Source organism: Pongo abelii, chromosome 15 (assembly GCF_028885655.2).
Source record: "Pongo abelii isolate AG06213 chromosome 15, NHGRI_mPonAbe1-v2.0_pri, whole genome shotgun sequence".
Classification (NCBI taxonomy): Eukaryota; Metazoa; Chordata; class Mammalia; order Primates; family Hominidae; genus Pongo; species Pongo abelii.
This window is the reverse complement of record NC_072000.2, coordinates 99,618,600-99,637,099: the sequence shown is the minus strand read 5'-3', so window position 1 is coordinate 99,637,099 and position 18,500 is coordinate 99,618,600. Positions and strand designations below refer to the sequence as shown.

The 18,500-nt window shown below is 47.3% G+C and overlaps 1 protein-coding gene across 4 annotated transcripts in view; it reads left to right on the top strand.

Annotated features, from left to right (window-relative positions):
- CLMN (calmin) overlaps window positions 1-18,500 on the top strand; it is a 131,537-nt gene that overhangs the window by 90,434 nt on the left and 22,603 nt on the right. For 3 of the 4 annotated variants that reach the window (XR_008513199.2, XM_024231953.3, XM_054530478.2), the window contains exons 2-5: window positions 2,514-2,575; window positions 8,838-8,933; window positions 10,900-10,983; window positions 16,962-17,054. Coding sequence is in view for 3 of the 4 variants with exons in the window: in XM_024231953.3 (XP_024087721.2) it covers window positions 2,514-2,575; window positions 8,838-8,933; window positions 10,900-10,983; window positions 16,962-17,054 (335 nt within the window). In the remaining variant the exon portion in view is untranslated. Of the gene's footprint in view, window positions 1-2,513; window positions 2,576-7,113; window positions 7,194-8,837; window positions 8,934-10,899; window positions 10,984-16,961; window positions 17,055-18,500 lie in introns of those variants that run through there. The other variant, XM_054530479.2, reaches the window with a different exon arrangement.

Sequence of the window (18,500 nt, the reverse complement as noted above, 5' to 3'; positions counted from 1 at the left end):
CTCTCACCCATGAAACACAGTTTACTGGAATTCGTTCTTTAATTCTTATGTCTATTAGCCAGTGACCCTCCCTTACAGAAAAGGAGGAAACTGAGAGAAAAGCAGTGATGTACGTAATTACTGTCCGCTGGTTCTTCAATTAAAAAGATTGTAAGGCATAATATTGAAACATGATTTATGGGTGCCACATTCTACCAAATAATGGGGCCAAGAGGAAAAAAGTCCCGTTGTTACAGAAAACCATAGGCTTTGCTCTCCTGCAGGAGATCAGTTGGCTCTCATTTTCTTATTGCTAAAGAAATGTGAAATGGTTTTAGGCGTATGTGATATGGTCTGTCAATATGTTGAAATCCAGTAGCTGAGGAGCTGTCTGGCTCAGATATTGAAGGAAGTTTCCTGGAGGCGTGGCAGCTCACAGCCGAGGAGGCTGCAGCCTCAGGCCACCACGCACCCTCACCCAGACACTGGCACTGGGGCCCATCTCAGAAACATCCTCTGGGTGCTCGAGGGCCCAAGACAGCTAAGGCCACAGAACTCAGGAGAGAGCAAAAAAAGCACAGAATGGAGTTCCACCTGGGTTGTTTTGTTAACCATTTGCCCCTCCGTTTCTTCATCTGTAAAACAGAAATGATAACCTTACTATTAATTGTGTGACCTTGGACAAGTTACAACATCTCCCTGGGCGCGATTGTCCCATCTGAAGGTCATAATAGCAGCTGCCACAAAGGATGGTAGTAACGATTAAATTAGTTAATCCATGTAAATTACCTAGGTCAGTGCCTGCCACATTGCAAGTGCTTGGTACTTTTTTAAAAAATCACTGTTATGACTCTTGCAGACACCTTTTGCCATGATTGGAATAGCTGGAATCCAAACTCAAGCCTTCTGTTTCCAGGGTTCTGGCTGGTGTGGGGCTGACAGACCTGGATGGGGATTCCCAGCTCTGCCTCTCTTCAGCTGAGCAAGTCACTGGAACCTCTGAGCCGCATTCTCTTCAGCTGTAAAATAATAGTTTGTACTTTGCAGGGGGTGTTGTAAGGCAGTGTTCTCCAGCCTTTTTGGCACCAGGGACCAGTTTTGTGGAAGAAAATTTTTCCATGGATGGGGTGCTGAGGGGAATGTTTTCAAGCTCCTATGAGGATTTAATGCGGCCGGGCGCGGTGGCTCACGCCTGTAATCCCAATACTTTGGGAGGCTGAGGTGGGCGGATCACGAGGTCAGGAGATCGAGACCATCTTGGCTGACACAGTGAAACCCTGTCTCTACTAAAAATACAACAAAAATTAGCCAGGCTTGGTGGCAGGCGCCAGTAGTCCCAGCTACTCGGGAGGCTGAGGCAGGAGAATGGCGTGAACCCGGGAGGCAGAGCTTTCAGTGAGCTGAGACTGCGCCACTGCACTCCAGCCTGGGCGACAGGGCGAGACTCCGTCTCAAAAAAAGAAAAAAAAGTTAGAGGATTTAATGCCTCCGCTGATCTGATAGGAGGCGGAGCTCAGGCTGTCATGCTCGCTCCCCGCTGCTCACCACCTGTTGTGCAGACCAGTTCCTAACTGGCGCGGACCTGTACTGGTCCATGGCCTGGGGGTTGGGGACCCCTGTTGTAAGGTTTAAAGATGAATGGAAACAAAGTGTCCGGGACGCAGTTAGTGCTTGGCGGATGGCAGTCATCCTTGGCAGTGAAAGATCTGCTAAGAAGCCTCTTTGGATAATGCTCTCCCCTGGGAGAAAGGGTCCATTCCTGATTTATGTCCTTCAGTTCACGTTGGCTCAGAAGCAAGCGCCTGCAGAACTCTTTATTCCTGGAGGGTGCAAAGTTTGCCCTGGCTCTAGAAATAATAGCTACAAAGAAAAGCCACTGGCAGCCCCTGTGCCAGGGACTGTGTGGAGCTGGCTCTGCAGGAGCCTGGGTGTCCTTAGAACAGCTTGGAGAGTGAGCTTCTTGTCCTCCATGTGCAGATCAGACATGCGGGTGGGGGTCTGGCCCAGGCACACACAGCTGGGAGATGGCAGGGCTCAGAGTCTGATCTTGGGCTGTCCAATCCCTTTCACCACACTGTGGCACGTTCCAGAGCCCCTATTCAATTCCGAATTATCGGCTCCACTCCACCGCGACCCTGACTGCCCTCTCCCATCTCCTCATGCCCATCACTGCCACTGGGTGACTATGCAGTCCCATTACAGCCTCTTGTGGGGTTGATTTGTGGTTTTTTCACCAGTGCTTCTTAGCCTGAACTGTCAGATGTCTAAATGTTTGAATTGGGTTGTAGAGAACGTTTTGTTCCATGTGTCTGAATCTGTGGGTTTACATAGATGCTCAGGGGTTGGGCTGGGGAGCATCAGTTCTGGGTGCCAGGTAAGGCCTTGCCAACCCCTTCCAGAAACGGCTCTGTTCTTACATGGGATGCCCTGGGCTTCTGTCTGCCCTCCACCTAGAATCTCCCCTTGGGAAGGGGAAGGTGTGATTTTTCACATACTTCTTATTCTCCCAGCTAATGGTATGTCTTTGTTTTCAGTTGAGAGGGAAAATGTGCAGAAGAGGACCTTTACTCGATGGATAAATCTACATCTAGAAAAGGTAATGGCGCACTTGGGTGTTTGCTAAGTGATAGATTCATCTGTAACTGAATTTACAGTTCCAGAGAGTGGAGGGGGAGCTGGTGACCCTGTGCTCTTTCTGTTCATTCATTTAAACATTTATAAGTGCCTCCCCCTGCCGGTTACCAAGCTCAGGATTGGGAAGAGATGACTGAGACACGGCTCTGCCCTCCTGGGGTCATCATTCTTATCAGGGGAAGGAAAGAGAGTGTCTGTCTTTAAGTAGGAATCTGAGCAGATGGTGGAAGATGTTCGTTATTGAACACACCAACACCTGAAACTCAGGTGTCTTTGGGCCTGAAACTCAGGTGCGCATCTTGATTGCCAGAACTGGGATCTGTGAAGAGCCAAGAGCCATTTGTAGGTATTGGACAAAGCTAGATTTCCTTCTAAAGTCACATAATGTTGCTATTTAATAATAATAATAGTAATAATAATATTACGTGCCCCTTTTGATGCAGTTCACTCTGCATCAGGCATCCTGCGTAGTGCCACACACACATGCCATGTCTCCTGTCATCCGCACAACGACTTGAATTACCCCCTCCTATCAGAAGGAGGAAACAGAGGCACGGAGACATAACGTGGCTTTCCTGAACTTTCTGTGGCTTCTCCTCTGTATTCAACTTAGTGGCCCTTCTCTTCCTCTGTTTCTTTGTTTTCGTGCATGCTTTGGCCCAGCTGTTTTGAGTTGCATTTTGTCTGCAAGCATCTCATGCACACACTGTAAAACAAAAGCAGTTGAATCAGCTCCCCCGTTGAAAGAGACTGAAGGAAGAGCCACAGAGGAGAGGCGGTGATGGGAAGGGATGAAAAGCTCTGGGTGAGAAGGGGGATGGGAGCAGGCAGAAATCTCAGTCCTGGTGCATGAGGTTGGATGGACCAGGCAGAAATCTCAGTCCTGGTGCATGAGGTTGGATGGACCTCAAGACTGTGGGCCTGGGGCTGGGAAAGGAGAGATTATTTTTCTCTTTTTTAGAAAGTTGATTTTTTATCTACTCACTTCACCTCTTTCTCCTTAAGCACCACTATCTGATTCTCCATCTGTATCCAGCAAGTAGTCTCAATTCTGTTTGAAGCTAGTAGCACCCCACTTTCATGTTTGTAGGTAATCTTCTCTCTTCTCCTCTTAAAAGGTTCAAGAGAGGCCAGGCACAGTGGCTTATGCCTGGAACCCCAGTGCTTTGGGAGGCTGAGGCAGGTAGATCACTTGAGGTCAGGAGTTTGAGACCAGCCTGGCCAGCATGGTGAAACCTTGTCTCTACTAAAAATACAAAAATTAGCTGGGCGTGGTGGCACATGCCCATAGTCCCAGCTACTGGGGAGGCTGAGACTGGAGAATCGCTTGAACCCAGGAGGTGGAGTTTGCAGTGAGCTGAGATCGCACCACTGCACTCCAGCCTGGGCGGCAGAGCGAGACCCTGTCTCAAAAAACAAAACAAAAGGTTCAAGAGTAACTATTGACTGCCTTTATGGTTAACACAAAAGAAAGGTTCTTAGAGGAAATCACTGAAATGATTAGAAAGCGGAGAAAATAAATGTGGCTTTTAGGAAGTGGAGCTCTTGACCCCAATTCTAATTCATATAGTTTACCTTTAGGTCTAGGATATTGCCCAAGCAGGCATTTGGCCACCCACACCTCCACTCGCCACGTGTAGAATGTGTGACGCAGTGCCACCACTTCACCCAGGAGCATCCTGAACTCTACAGGTGAAAGATTGTATCGCAGATGAAGCTTATAAATCATCAACCAGTTGTTTTGATTATTGGCACATTTTCGGCAGTGCTCCTAAAGTGAAGTGTTATTTTGGGGAAAAAAACAAAAGGAAAACCGGTCCCCAAACCTGAGATCACTGAACTCTTAAATTAATGCCTGATGTGTGTCAGGGTAGCTGGAAATTCCTGCTGGGGGACACACTAGAGCCATGGAGTATTTCTTTCTTTCTTTCTTTTAAAATTAAAATAAATAAATACAGAAAAGTACAGAGGGTCATGTGGTGAATATACCCGCACCCACTCACCACCCCAAATGAACCTCTGTTCGCATTTATCATATCAAGGATTTTCTCCCTGGCCAAATTCCTGCCCCTTTCTCAGGGCAGGTGGGTAGCGCCCACTCTGAAAATAAATCAGATAGCACCTGAAACTGATGTCTAATAAACAGGGCAAAATTAACAGCCATGTTTCCAACCTTGAGACTTTCAAGAACAACCTTTCATGTAAAGGAAACCCAGGAACTCCTTGGTGAATTGGGCTTAACTGCAATTTGAAGGCTGTCAGAAATATTTACTGAGTCTCTGGCTTCTGGAAAAATTCCTTAATTTACCGACGGAGTTAGATCATGAAGAAAGCCCTGGGGGTGCTGTTTATTCGGCCATACCAATCTCATGAAGCCCATGGAGCGTTTGGGGCCCAAGGAGTGTTTTCCCTGGCGCGGGTTCAATTTCTCCCCCTGCCATCTCGCAGGATGGACTCCGGCCAAGGCCCCGTTTGCTGCTGCTGCTGAGACTCTTATAGGAACTGTCAATGGAAATTATTCTTCAGGTTTAACTCAGAAGTAAGGCTTGGCCACGGCCAGGGCTGGTAACTGGAAATTTTGTTAGTCCATTTATCAGGGGGTATTCTGTTCGGGTCTCGCGTTTTCTGCCTCGCATTAACAGGAATAACATTTCCGTAAGAGCCTCAGTAACCTGATCCCGTCATGCTCAGGGTGGAATGTGCCCAAGGAGCTGCGGCAGTTTGCAAAGAAAATAATTTGCCTTTTGGTTCAAAGTCGCTGTTGCCCTTGAAGCGAAGCCCTTTTCTGTGCACCTGCGGGTGGAATTGCCCTGTATTTTGACTAACTGGGGGTAAAGGGACTCGTATAAAGGGTAAGGAAATGCCACCTTCCTCCATAAAAAATGAAACGCAGGCCCTCCACGGCTGCCACGGGAAGGAGGCTTTCCCACAGGGAAAGGGTGGCTGGGCCACACTTGCACTGTTTCCTGCCCCTGGGTCTCTGGCTGGTTATGGCTACCACCCTCCCGTTGGCCTCAGGAGCTCCATGCCGCATTAGTCCTGTCTCCCATGTGAATGCCCAGCCTTCCTCTGTACCCAGGAGCAGAGACAGCACCCAGACCAGCTGCTCTAACCTTGCCAAAGCCCCCAGTATAAAAAGGTAAACAGGGAATTCATGCTGGGGTGGGAGCTTATTAAGAATCGGGTTTCGGCCGGTTATGGTGGCTCATGCCTGTAATCCCAGCCCTTTGGGAGGCCAAGGCAGGAGGATATCGCATGAGCCCAGGAATTTGAGACCAGCCTGGGGCAACACAGAGAGACTCCATCTCTACAAAAAGTTTAAAAAATTAACCAGACGTGATGGCACGTGCCTGTAGTTCCAACTATTTGAGAGGCTGGGATGGGAGGATCACTTGAGCTGAGGGTTTGAGACTGCAGTGAACCGTGGTCATGCCACTGCACTCCAGCCTGGGCCACAGAGCAAGATCTCATCTCAAAAAAAAAAAAAAAAAAAAAAGAAGAAGAAGAAAAATGCAAGTTTCTGGACCCTGCTCCCAGAGATTCTGTTGCGATTAAAAGGAGTTATTATCAAGCTTGTTTAGACAGTAGAAACCTTTCTTCAAGCAAAGCATTACCTAGAACCGTAAATGTAGTCATCCCTCCTTCTCTGTGGGTTCCACATCTGTGGGTTCAACCAACAGCAGACAAAAAATATTCAGAAAAAAAACTGCATCTGTACTGAACAAGTACAGAGTTGCTTCTTGTCATTACTCCCTGAACGATAAACAACTATTTACTTCGCATTTACACTGAATTAGGTATTATAAGTAATCTAGAGGTAATTTTAAGTATATGGGAGGATGTGCATAGATTATATATAAATACTGTGCCATTATATATCAGGGACTTGAGCATCTGCAGATGTTGGTACCTGAGGGAGGTCCTGGAACCGATCCCATATAGATACTGAGGGGTGACTGTACAGGCCAGTAAGAGCTGATCGTCTCTGATTAAAGCGGGTGCAGTGGGATCAGCTGCCTCCACCATCCCCCTCTCCCCTATAGGGTGTCCTAAAGCTGCTCTGCTGAAGCCTAAGGTTCCAGGGAACAGAGTTTGCAAATCCTCGCACTGGAGCATCTAATCCATAAGTTCCAGCCAGTTCTTCAGACTCCCGGCCACGTCCAGCCAAGTTCCTAGCAGATACCATGTTGAACCACGCAGTGTCAGTTCACTTGGACAGCAGACCCCTCCCAGGTCTAGGCCCAGAGAGGAAAGCCCAGGGGGCTTCTGGCTCTTTTCCTTCCCAGGCCCCCCTCCACACTCCAGATCCTGTTTAGGGAATTGCGTTTTCCCTCAGGGAGAAGGAAGTAGTCTACGGGAACTGAGGCTGGGGCTTCTGTTCACTGACCCAGGTAACCCAGAAAGTGAGTGAGTGGGGCAGAGAGAAGGTGTTTCAAGAGCTGTTCACTACAAAGGGGCCGCCAGCTGAGGACATCTGCCTTCCACTGATGGCCACAAGGCATACACCCTCTGAATGAAATGTCTTCCTGAGGAGGGCATCCCAAGGCTCTGCAGGCAGGATGCCACTTAGCAGTCAGCAGGTGGGCATGGGCCGGGCAGGTGGGTGCTGTGCCAGGCTCCCTACCTGCATGATCTCATTGCATTCCAGCCCAGCCCTCTGAAGAGGGTCAGATTCCTCACCTGACACTGCAGACAAGTACACTGTCTTTGTGCAAGTGTGCAGGGTCAGGTTAGGCCCAGGGAGGTTAAAGAACATGCCCAAGGCCAAGTTGCTATCAAGCTAGAGCTTGGCTTTAAACTCAAGTGTGTCCAACGGCCTTGCTTCTCATTGGTTCATGTGAGAGATGCAATGTTGATTTATCTCAGGAAGCTGGATTTTGTGGAGGAATAGAGGAGTAGTATGCAGCTTTTTTTTTTTTTTTGGTACAACTTTAATGAGTTAGATTTGTAATAATGAGCTTGTATTGCTTTTGTACCTAAACATATAAATACACATACACATATACATGGACATGTAAATCGACCTCTGAACCTTTGAGTTCCTAGTAAGCCTACACACGTGGGGTGAGGAAAGGCTCCTTCCCTTCACCCAACCATGGAGCCATTCAGCAAGCCAGCTGTGTCCTGCCAGCCGCCCACCCTCCTAGCCAAGTCTCACACACCAGCCCCCTTTCCTGGCTTCCTCTGCTAAGAGTCCCACCACCTCCAGACTTGGTCTAAATATTGGTGAAGCAATGACGGGCACCTCAGGAGGGCACACTTGAAGACTAAAGCAGTCTTGGAGATGGGGGAGCCCTACTGACGCCAGACTGAAGGCTGGAGAGTAAATGGCCCAGGGTCTTGTCATTGCCACGTGGATCTAGGGTGCACTTGCATTCAGCCCTTGTGGCCAGATACAGGAAACAGGACAATACCGAACAGCTAGCTTGACCAAATGCTGCGACTATCACTCATCCTCTTTGAGCCTCAGTTTCCCCAATCTAAAGTGAAGGGTGGCCGGGCGCAGTGGCTCATGCCTGTAATCCCAGCACTTTGGGAGGCCGAGGCGGATGGATCATCTGAGGTCAGGAGTTCGAGACCAGCCTGGCCAACATGGTGAAACCCCGTCTCTACTAAAACTACAAAAATTAGCCGGGCATGATGGCAGGTGCCTGTAATCCCAGCTCCTCAGGAGGCGGAGGCAGGAGAATCACTTGAACCTGGGAGGCGGAGGTTGCAGTGAGCCAAAATTGTGCCACTGCACTCCTAAGCCTGGGCAACAGAGCGTGACTCTGTCTCAAAAAATAAATAAGTAAATAAATGAATAAATAAAATAAAATGAAGGGCTTGCACTAGGTAATTTCACGTAAGCCCTGATAGAATTGTTTTATTCTACAGAAGGATGTAGTCAAGATATGCCATTTCTTTCTGCCCTTAAGCATGTGGATGTGATCTAAACATGGGGTCTGAGATCTTTGGTTTGAAGGGCCCCCAAGGGTCACTTGTTTGATCAGCCCCCTGTTGGTGAATCTTCTCTGCAACCTTCCTGCCAAGTGTCTGTGCACCGCTGCCTGGGTATCACCTCCAGGGGGATGGGCCTGCTACCTCCTTGGATGGGCTTTTCTACCTGTAAACAGAGCTGGATGTTTGGAAGTTTTCTCTTGAGCAGAAAGCTGTATCTCTGAAATAGCTTTGTGGATTACACAGGTTGCTAATTGGCTACTTTCTTCCCTTCTCTTTCAAAGTGCAACCCACCTCTAGAAGTTAAAGATTTATTCATTGATATACAAGATGGCAAAATCCTAATGGCTTTGTTAGAAGTCCTGTCTGGGCGGAATCTGGTACGTATGTTACAGAAGGGTCAGAAAGAAAGAAAATGCAAAGGAAAATGCTGCTGAGGTTTTCTTTTCAACACAAATACCTGGACATATCCTGTAATAAGAAACTCTGAAGCAGTGACTTTTTTTATTAGTGCCTACGAGCCATATAATCATGTGGAATGAACTAGTACTTTTTTTTTTTTTAAGCCAATTTATTTTAGAAAATAAATGCCCAGTGTTTTCTTTGAGTCTGTTAAGGCTTAAGATTAGAACTAAACAGTTAAAATTTAGCCAGCCAGCCATTATATAAACTAGAATGATCGCTAAGAATTGGAAAAATTGGAAGAGAAAGGCCTTTTATCAACCACCCTAAGGCTAAGCACCCTAGAACTGCTGGCTTCTAGAACATTCTTTTAAGTATGACTGAAGTTGAGCCAGCTGGTCTTGACGTTCATTCCACTTTGGACATTAGCCAGACTTCTCTGTGTTGCATCCCTCTGCTGTGTGCAGATCGGCCCTTGTTCTCTTCACAGACAGCAGAGTTTCTCAGCCTTGGCACTGCTGACATTTGGGTCAGATAGTTTCTTGCTATGGGAAGATGTCATGTGCATTGCGGGACATTTAGTATCTAACTGCTAAATAACAGTATCACCCCCAGGTGTGACAGCTAACAATCTCCCAGACGTGATGAAATGTTCCATGAGGGGGCAAACTGATCCAGCCCAGAATGGTAGAAGTGTCAAGATTGAGAAAGCCTGTTCCAGAGTCCACTGTTTGATTTGGCCTTGGCAACCTATTGTGCCTAACACAGAGGTGCAGCAATGGGGTCACGACTCTACCAAACCATAGCTCAGCCAGCACAGAGTGTCCTGGGTCTGTCCTGAACTGTAGGTCTAAAGTCAAGAGTCCCTGCTTCTCTTCTCAGATATAATGTAGCTGGTATCTTATCAGACCTCTTAACCCTCCCACCTTTGCTTTCCCAATGGCAAAACACAAGATACCTATTAGCAGCACCCACAGAGGGCTATGCAATATTCTGTGATGAATTCTCAACAGTATTTGGTTTCTTAGAGGGCCTTGCCATGAGCACGGTCCCCAAAATACTTCCTGAAAAATTACCTTCTAGTCCCGTTTATGCTCGCAGCAACACAGGCTCCCCACTTTATTGCCAGAGCCCTGGTCACCAGCTGCTGTGTCCTTGGTGGGCCTCCATGGGGAGTCTTTGATTCTGGAGCCCAGCCAAGAACAGGCCTCCACTTCCCCATGAGCGTGGCCTGGCACTTCACACCTGGTGGAGCTGACCCACTGGTTTGCCTTGTAGTGCCATCCTCCCCCAACCTGGAGGAGCATCAGTGCGCTTCAGTTCAGGTTGAGTTGGCTGTGATGGTATTCCTGGTATGTAGAGCTAACATTGTCAGAGTTTTAGCTTCTGCAGACATCTCTTTCTCTCTCTTTCTCTCTTTCGACCTGGGATAACTGTCCACAAAACTCTTGGCTAGAAAACAGAAACATCTGCCGCCACTGGGGAGGACCTCGGCTGGATGATTTAGGAGCTGAGCAGTGATGCTGACAGCTAATGCTCCCTGTCCTAACAAAAGCAGCCGTTTAGCAAAGGGAACACGTAACAGAGGGTCTCAGGAGAAGGGAGGAATCTAACAAGCCAGGAGCTGGGTCCCAGAGAAAAAAATTGACAAATTTGTCCCTTGCTGACCCACTTCAGCTCCCCCCAACTCACCAACTTCAGTGAGTTAAATCCCAAGTACTGTAAATAAGGCCGACCTTCGAGAGCCCTCTGATGTCACATTTGTATGTCCTGAGAGGCACCTGTGTGGGTTTGGATGCATTCCAGGTGGGTTTTAGCTGTGAGCCCCCAACTTTTTCTTGAAATTCACGTGAAGAAAGTAAAGCACACCCAGCAGCACCGCTGGGTGTTGTGAAGTGCCTGCGCGGGTTTAATGTGCTTGTTTTGTTCTGTTCTGTTTTATAGCTGCACGAATACAAATCCTCATCGCATCGTATTTTTCGGTTGAACAACATAGCGAAAGCACTTAAGTTTTTGGAAGATAGCAATGTAAGTGTTTGAAGCACATCCTCCTAACACAAGCTTGTCCTGTTAGGAAAAGGACGTCATTTGAAGTTCAGTGCTGGTCACAAGAGAAGCGTGAGACAGGGAATGAGCTAAAATGGTCAAATTAAACTAAGCTTAAATTTCACAGAAATCACTCAGATGACCCCTCCGTTGGGAACATAGTCCCTGACTCCGTGCCTACCCACTTTACAGCCATCAGGATTAAAACTCTAATGTACATTCAGTCGTAGAAAGGCAGAGCAGCTAACTGGCCCTCAGATATTTAGAATTTAGTTCACATTTTCTCCTTCATTCCCTTGAATAAGAGTATGGCAAGCATGTCCGAGTGTAAAACTTCCTCTTGGAACTTAGAATATGGGAGAAAAAGGGGAAGAGGAGGGCTAAATGAGCCAGGGGAAAAAAAGTTATAAAATTCTCCCTTTCTTGATGTAACTTTCTAGACTCCAATGATCTTTTTCTGTGCCTGGAACTCTGCTCCACATTCTTCACACAGGGGAACGGGTGGCTCAGCAGGGAGGACGTTTCCTCTCACCTCTCATTAGGTTTCACCAATCAATCCGGGTTAAAACAAAACCCAGCTTGCCCGACACATTGGCACATACAGTGAGATTTTATCATAAAGTAGGATTCATCTGGGGTTCTTCATAGTAACAGAAGCTGAACTCAGCTGATTTAAGCAGTAAAGGAATTTGTTGAAATATACCGAGTAGCCACACAATGACTTGAAAGACCAGGGAATCAGGGACAGAACCCAGCCAGGCACCAGGACCACCGCAGAGCCCCCTGAAGAGACAGCAGGACATGCCCTCACCGCCCTGCCCCTGCAGCCTCTGGGCAGCCCCACCACAGCCTGCAGAAGGAGCTCTCTCTGCTTTGTGGTCATCTCAGTATCACAGGTCCAGATTCAAAGGCCCGGACAGGATGTGTGGCTGCACAGCCTGGGCCCCAGCCCACATTCCGGGGGCAAAGGAGGATGGGAAAGCACTTTTGCTGTCTGAACAGGGGTAGCCTCTGCCTCCCAATAGTCCCCTCCCAGTAGTTCCAGGGGAAAGTCCCAGACACAGGGGAGGTTCAGATGGTGGCGGCCAACAAGCACGTTACAGTTCATGGCAGCACAATTCACAACAGCCAAAAGGTGGGAACAACCTGCGTGTCCACCCACGGACAAATGGATTCTCAAAATGTGACCTAGATGGCCGGGCGTGGTGGCTCACGCGTAATCCCAGCACTTTGGGAGGCCGAGGTGGGTGGATCACCTGAGGTCAGGAGTTCAAGACCAGCCTGGCCAACATGATGAAACCCCATCTCTACTAAAAATACAAAAATTAGCTGGGCATGGTGGTGGGGGCCTATAATCCTAGCTATGAGGGAGGCTGAGGCAGGAGAATTGCTTGAGCCCTGGAAGCAGAGGTTTCAGTGAGCTAAGATCACGCCACTGCACTCCAGCCTGAGCAACAGAGCGAGACTCTGTCTCAAAAAAAAAAAAAAAAAAAAAAAAAAGTGAGCTATCCATACAGTGGAATATTATTCAGCCTTAAAAAAAAAAATGAAGCACTGATAATGGATGAACCTTGACAGCATGCTAAGTGAAAGAAGCCAGATGAAAAGGACCACTTATTATATGATTCTATTCATATGAAATGTCCAGGACAGGGAAGTTTCTGGAAATGGAAAGTAGACTAGTTGTTGTTTTAGGCTGTGGGAAGACAGGGGGATGAGGGATGGTAGCTCAAGGGTAAAGGGTTTCTTTTAGAGAGGATGAAAATGTTCTAAAATTGATTGTAGTGATTCTTGCATACATCTTTTAATACACTACAAAACATCGAATTTTATACTTTGAGTGCGTGAATAGGATGGGATGTGAGTTATAGCTCATTAAAGCTTTTTATAAAGAAAGCCTAGCCCCTGTTCATTAAAAGGCTCCCTTTCTGTTGAGTCAGTGACACTGCTGGCCTCTGGCCAAATGTGGGCCAGCACAGGTCCTGGAGTACGGAGGCCTGTTTCCAGTCCTGGCTTCCCCACTGCCAGGAACTGTAGGCAAATGGCATCTTCTCTGAGCCTCCGTTTCTACATCCGTAAAATGGAGGAGAGAAAAACAAAACCTACCTGGGAGAGTTGTTGGGGCTAAATGGCTCATCCAGGTACAGGTTAGCCATGCACCAGCACAGACTGAAAGCTGCGTGGGCTCCAGCTCTCACTGCGTCACCCGCCTTGATTGATTACATCTGATGCCCACCTGCTCCCTGGAGCAGGCACTGCGTGTGGCTGTCCTCAGCAGTGTCTGCTCCTGAATTGCAAAGGGCATGGTTTTTGTGATAATGTGGGGCCTTTGAACAGCCTCCTCAGATTCGTGCTACTCTCTTCCTTCCACCGTATTGACCTCTAAATACTCTCCTGCTCTGTCAGCTGCCCACGTTTATGAGTCTGCTGTAATGCAGGCAAAACCCTCCTGCTGCATTTATCAGAATTACCCAGTAGGTCCTAGGTTTGCTTCCAGCAGCCGTTTGGGTCACATTTACCAAGTGTCTTTTGTGGGCCTGAGAGACTTCTCAGCATTGGAGACAGACAGCTACATTAGAGACTCATCTGTGCCTTCAAGATGCTTAGGATCAGCTGGAAGAGACCTCACGTGGACAGCGTGCTGCATGTCACACCAGGGGCATGAAGACAGGGGATGATCCTGCAGAGGCAAAAACAAACAGCTGAGTGGGGGAAGGACTAGCCTAGGAACAGGTGTGGCAATGAGGAAGTGCAGTGCAGAGGCTTGGGAAGGCCTGGCCTCCTGTCATCCATCTGTGTGGTATTTTCCAAACTGCCTGCAGTAGCTGCCTTAAAGTCAAGGAACATTAAAGCCTCCATCCCCTCTATTTTTTCAAACAACTGTAAATATTCCAAATGCAAGCATACTATGTCAGCTTGGTGCCCCATTGGGCCCCATTTACCAGGCAGGTAGGACAAGTGAACAGCCCAGTGGGAAGGCAAGCCCAGGGGAGTGAGCTGGGTGGAAACGAGCGTTTCAGATGCAGTCTCTGTCCCATTCCCAGAATCCACAAAATACTCAGTGGGCCCTCGCTGGTTGCTTCTTGTCCCATTATTTCAGCCCACTGTCCCCAACAGGCTACAACGGCTCTGCTGAGCTAAAGCAGTGCCCAGAACTGGGTGGTGGATGCCAGGCAGCAGCCAGGTCCTCTTTGTTCGGGATTCAGATGCCTTCAGGTGCTGTGGCTGGCCCCTGTCCTCCCCTCTCTCCCCTGCTACCACACGTCACAGAGCACAGTGTTTATTTCCGTGTCAGAGATGGGCTGCCCCACAGGACCAGCTCTATGACTTGCAAGTTATTCAACTTCTCTGAGCCTGAACTTCCTCATCTCTAAAATGGGTATATTGTAAACACTAAAGGAACTGACCTGTGAAAAGCACTCTCCATTCTCAGGATGGCTGTTATCACTCACCAGGCCCCTGAGTTATCACCCTACATGTGATAACTAGGTGTGATACCACCTTCTCCCAGCCGCAGAGGGAGAGGGAATATTTCCATAAACTAGTTGCTCCACTTGTTTTCAATCTGGCAAAACTAGCTGAGTTAGGAGGAACAAGAGGAGGAAAACATTGTCCCTGAAGCTCTGCACTGAAGTCTGGCTGTCAACTTTTTTATTCACCACCAAAAACAAAATGGTGGCTGGGCACACAAGCCACAGTTTTTGGAAATATCTGTTCCTTGGGGCCTCGGACCACCTGCAATCACCACCTTCCCTCATCCCAGTTCTCTGAGGGAACTGGGCACCTCAGGAGGGTGCTTTATTCCCTGCTCAGCCCTGCCCTTCCCCTCTTGGGATGGTGCACCATGGTGTTTACGGCACCCCTACAAGGCAGCTCTGTCTCCTCACTTTGAAACCTCAGCTTACAGGGCCACAGCTGTCACTTGCCATTTGGGCTTCCCCCAGGTGAAAGGGAAGGCCAGGGTGATCAAGTTGACTCGCGGCTTTGATTCCCGTGGACTGGAATGTGCTCAGTAGTCCACAGAAACAGAAAAAGCTGTCAGAGCAGAGGCTTAGGAGACGAGCAGGCGAGTTCTCGTGGGTGATCCATCATGCAGGACGTGTGCTCGTGATGAATGTGGACGTGGTACTGAACCTGAATCTGATCGACTGTGTTATTCACAGTATTGACAACTTCCTTCCTGGCCTCCGACCTGCCAGTGATGAGCCTGTGTTGTCTGAATTATATTCTTGGCATCTGCCCTCAAAACAGACTGCAGCTTGGGAACCCAGAACTCTCCCTCGATTAGGCAAGCCCAGGCCTAAATGATTGGTGTTGTCGGAAACCCATGATGAACTGATAGGATCAGAGACCCATGCAGACAGTTTAAAAAGCCATGACGGGAAGAGAGAGAGGAAGGAAATAGAGGAAAAAGAAAAAGGTTTTGTATGAGATGCTCTCTTCAGGTTCTCTTTCCCCAGTCTACCAGGCAGAATTTTGCAGTGTGGACCTGATAGTGTATCTTGACTTTCTCTTTCTCCTGAAGAATGACTTTGACTTTTGCTATATTAAGCATTGTTAAGAAAGAAGAAAAACATGTGACAGACACCAGTGTGACATGCAAAGCCTTAAATATTTACTCTCTGGCCTTTTTCAGAGAGGTCTGCAGAGCCCCGATCTGTGTCCAGTGCTTAGATTTTGTTTGTGGAATGAACTGATGACTTAGGGCAGTGATCCTCAAACCTGAGCATGCACTGGAATCAGCTGGTGCACTTATTAAAATACAGATTTCTGGGCCCACCCACAGAGTTTTTGATTCTGTAGACATAGGGGAGAATGAGCATTTCTAACACGGGGGTCCCACGTGATGCAGATGCTGCTGGTCCAGATGTCAGGTTGGCCTTAGGGATTTATCAAGAGCATCATTCTGTGGTCAGAACATAGTTAAATAACATAGATAAGACCCTAAGGGTTTCTACAAAAGGCACATTTTAACTAATCAGTGGGATATTTTCTAATGGTGCAGAAACCCTGGGTATAAACCTTATCCCAGTACACTATTTCTAATTAGCAGTCAACTCACCCACCACAGTCCGTGATTGCTCATGTCGGTGCTCTGTGTTTGTTCCAAGGACATGCTAAATCCAGGCGTGGTGGTGTTTATGTAGCAGACAGATGTACTGGGCATTTTCCATCTCTCTCGGAAAAGAATGACTGAAGCCTTACCAGCTGTGTGACTGACGCTGGGCATGTTATATTTAACCTCTCTGAAATTCCCTTACCTGAACTGGAGGGACAGTAGAAATACCTACTGATATGGTTTGGCTATGTCCCCACCCAAATCTCACCTTGAATTGTAGCTCCCATAATTCCCACGTGTCGTGGGAGGGACCTGGTGGGAGGTCATTGAATCAGGGGGGCAGGTGTTTCATGTGCTGTTCTCTTGATAGTGAATAAGTCTCCTGAGAGCTGATGGTTTTATAAAAGGGAATTCCCCTGCACACGTTCTCTTGCCTGTCGCCATGTGAGACATGTCTTGCTTCCCCTTCGCCCTCCACCATGATTGTGAGGCCTCTCCAACCATGTGGAACTGTGCGTCCATTAAACCCCTTTCCTTTTATAAATTACTCAGTCTCAGGTAGTATCTTTGCAGCAACATGAGAACGGACTAATACACCTACATCATAGGTTTATTGTGAGAATAAACTGAGTTAATATTTGTAAGGAGTTTAGAATAGAGGCTGCACATGGTAAGTGCTATGTATGTGTTAATTAAATACACTTTTGCATGCTGAGTGTCCCTGAGAATGGCAGGGTAAATAAGAAAAACAGACTCATGCAAACACACATACACACACACACACACACACACACACACACACACACACACACACAGAGAGAGAGAGAGAGAGAACCAGAAAATAACATATGTTATCCTCCTTGGACACCCCCCTTTAAGTTCATAAATTGCTTCCCTCCAGGTAAAACTGGTTAGCATTGATGCAGCAGAAATAGCAGATGGCAACCCTTCTTTGGTTCTTGGGCTGATATGGAACATAATCCTCTTCTTCCAGGTAAGATCATTTCCTTTCCAAAACACACAATCATGATCTTGTGTCTGCTGAGCAGCCGCAGAAGAGAGTGGGGCCAGATCAAGGGAGGCAGTGAGGCTTAGTTTATGGCAGATTTTATCTTTGCTACTCACTGAAAAAGCACTAGAAGAATCTGGTTGCTAAAGTGTTTGAGTCTCTGTGATTTTAAAAGTGGTGCGAGTTCTCTAGAAGAGAATATCCATCCTCTTGGGTCTGGAAGAGTTAAATATTTACTTCAAAAAATAACTTTGTTCTAAAGTGTCACAAGAACCAGGGAATACTCCTGACCAAAAATGGAACTTGGTAGAGTTACTTTCCTGAAATCACTCAGTATTCCTTAGAGGTGATTAAAGAGCTTGCGCTAAAGATGCCTGAGGAAGAAGAATAACAGGCGAGACCTTATTGTTCCGTTCTTTGCAACTTCAGCCTCTAACTGGAAATGCAGATTTTATAGAGGAAGAACTAGATCTGTGATTGGAATAAGAAGATGACATTTTATTTTTATTTTATTTTTTATTATTATACTTTAAGTTCCAGGGTACATGTGCAGAACGTGCAGGTTTGTTACATAGATATACACGTGCCATGGTGGTTTGCTGCACCCATCAACCCGTCAGAAGTTGACATTTTAAATTGTGCTCAAGTTCATTTCCCTGTCAGAAGGAGAGAGCTGGTATCTCATTTTCCAGAGCCCACCTGCTTTTGGAATAGAAACTCGTGGTTCACTGTTCGATTACCCTCCCAAGACTGAAAGTGATCCATACGGACATGATTTGCTTGGGATTTTGGCTCAATGCCTGCATTTTAGAGAAGCATGAGCACAAACAAGGTCTGGAGACAATAGTTCCTGTTCTGAGTGAACCCTGAACTTAAAAAAAAAAAAAAAAGACTGTCTCTCTCCGAGCCTCAGTTTCCATGTCTGTGAAATGGGAGCAGTGGTCATAATAGGTGGTGAGCATCAAAAGAAGCCATGTGGGCCGGGCACAGTGGCTCACGCATATAATCCCAGAACTTTGGGAGGCCATGGCGGCAGGGTCGCTTGAGTCCAGGAGTTCCAACATCAGCCCTGGAAACAGAGCAAGACCCCATCTCTACAAAAAACAAACAAAATTAGCCAGGCGTGGTGGTGTGTGCCTGTAATCCCAGCAACTTGGAAGGCTGAGTTTGGAGGATTACTTGAGCCTGAGAGTTCAAGGCTATAGAGAGACATGATCATGCCACTGCACTCCAGCCTGAGCAACAGAATGAGATCCTGTCTCAAAAAAAAAAAAAAAAAAAAAAGCAGCAGCAGCCACCATGTGTTATACATATGCTTCAATTACTGCTACCTGTTATTAAACTTCCTCAGAGATTCTGGAAACATCCTGAAGATGTGGTAAAAGTCAAGACCTTAAATCCACCACCATAGGGCTTCATTTATTTATTTAA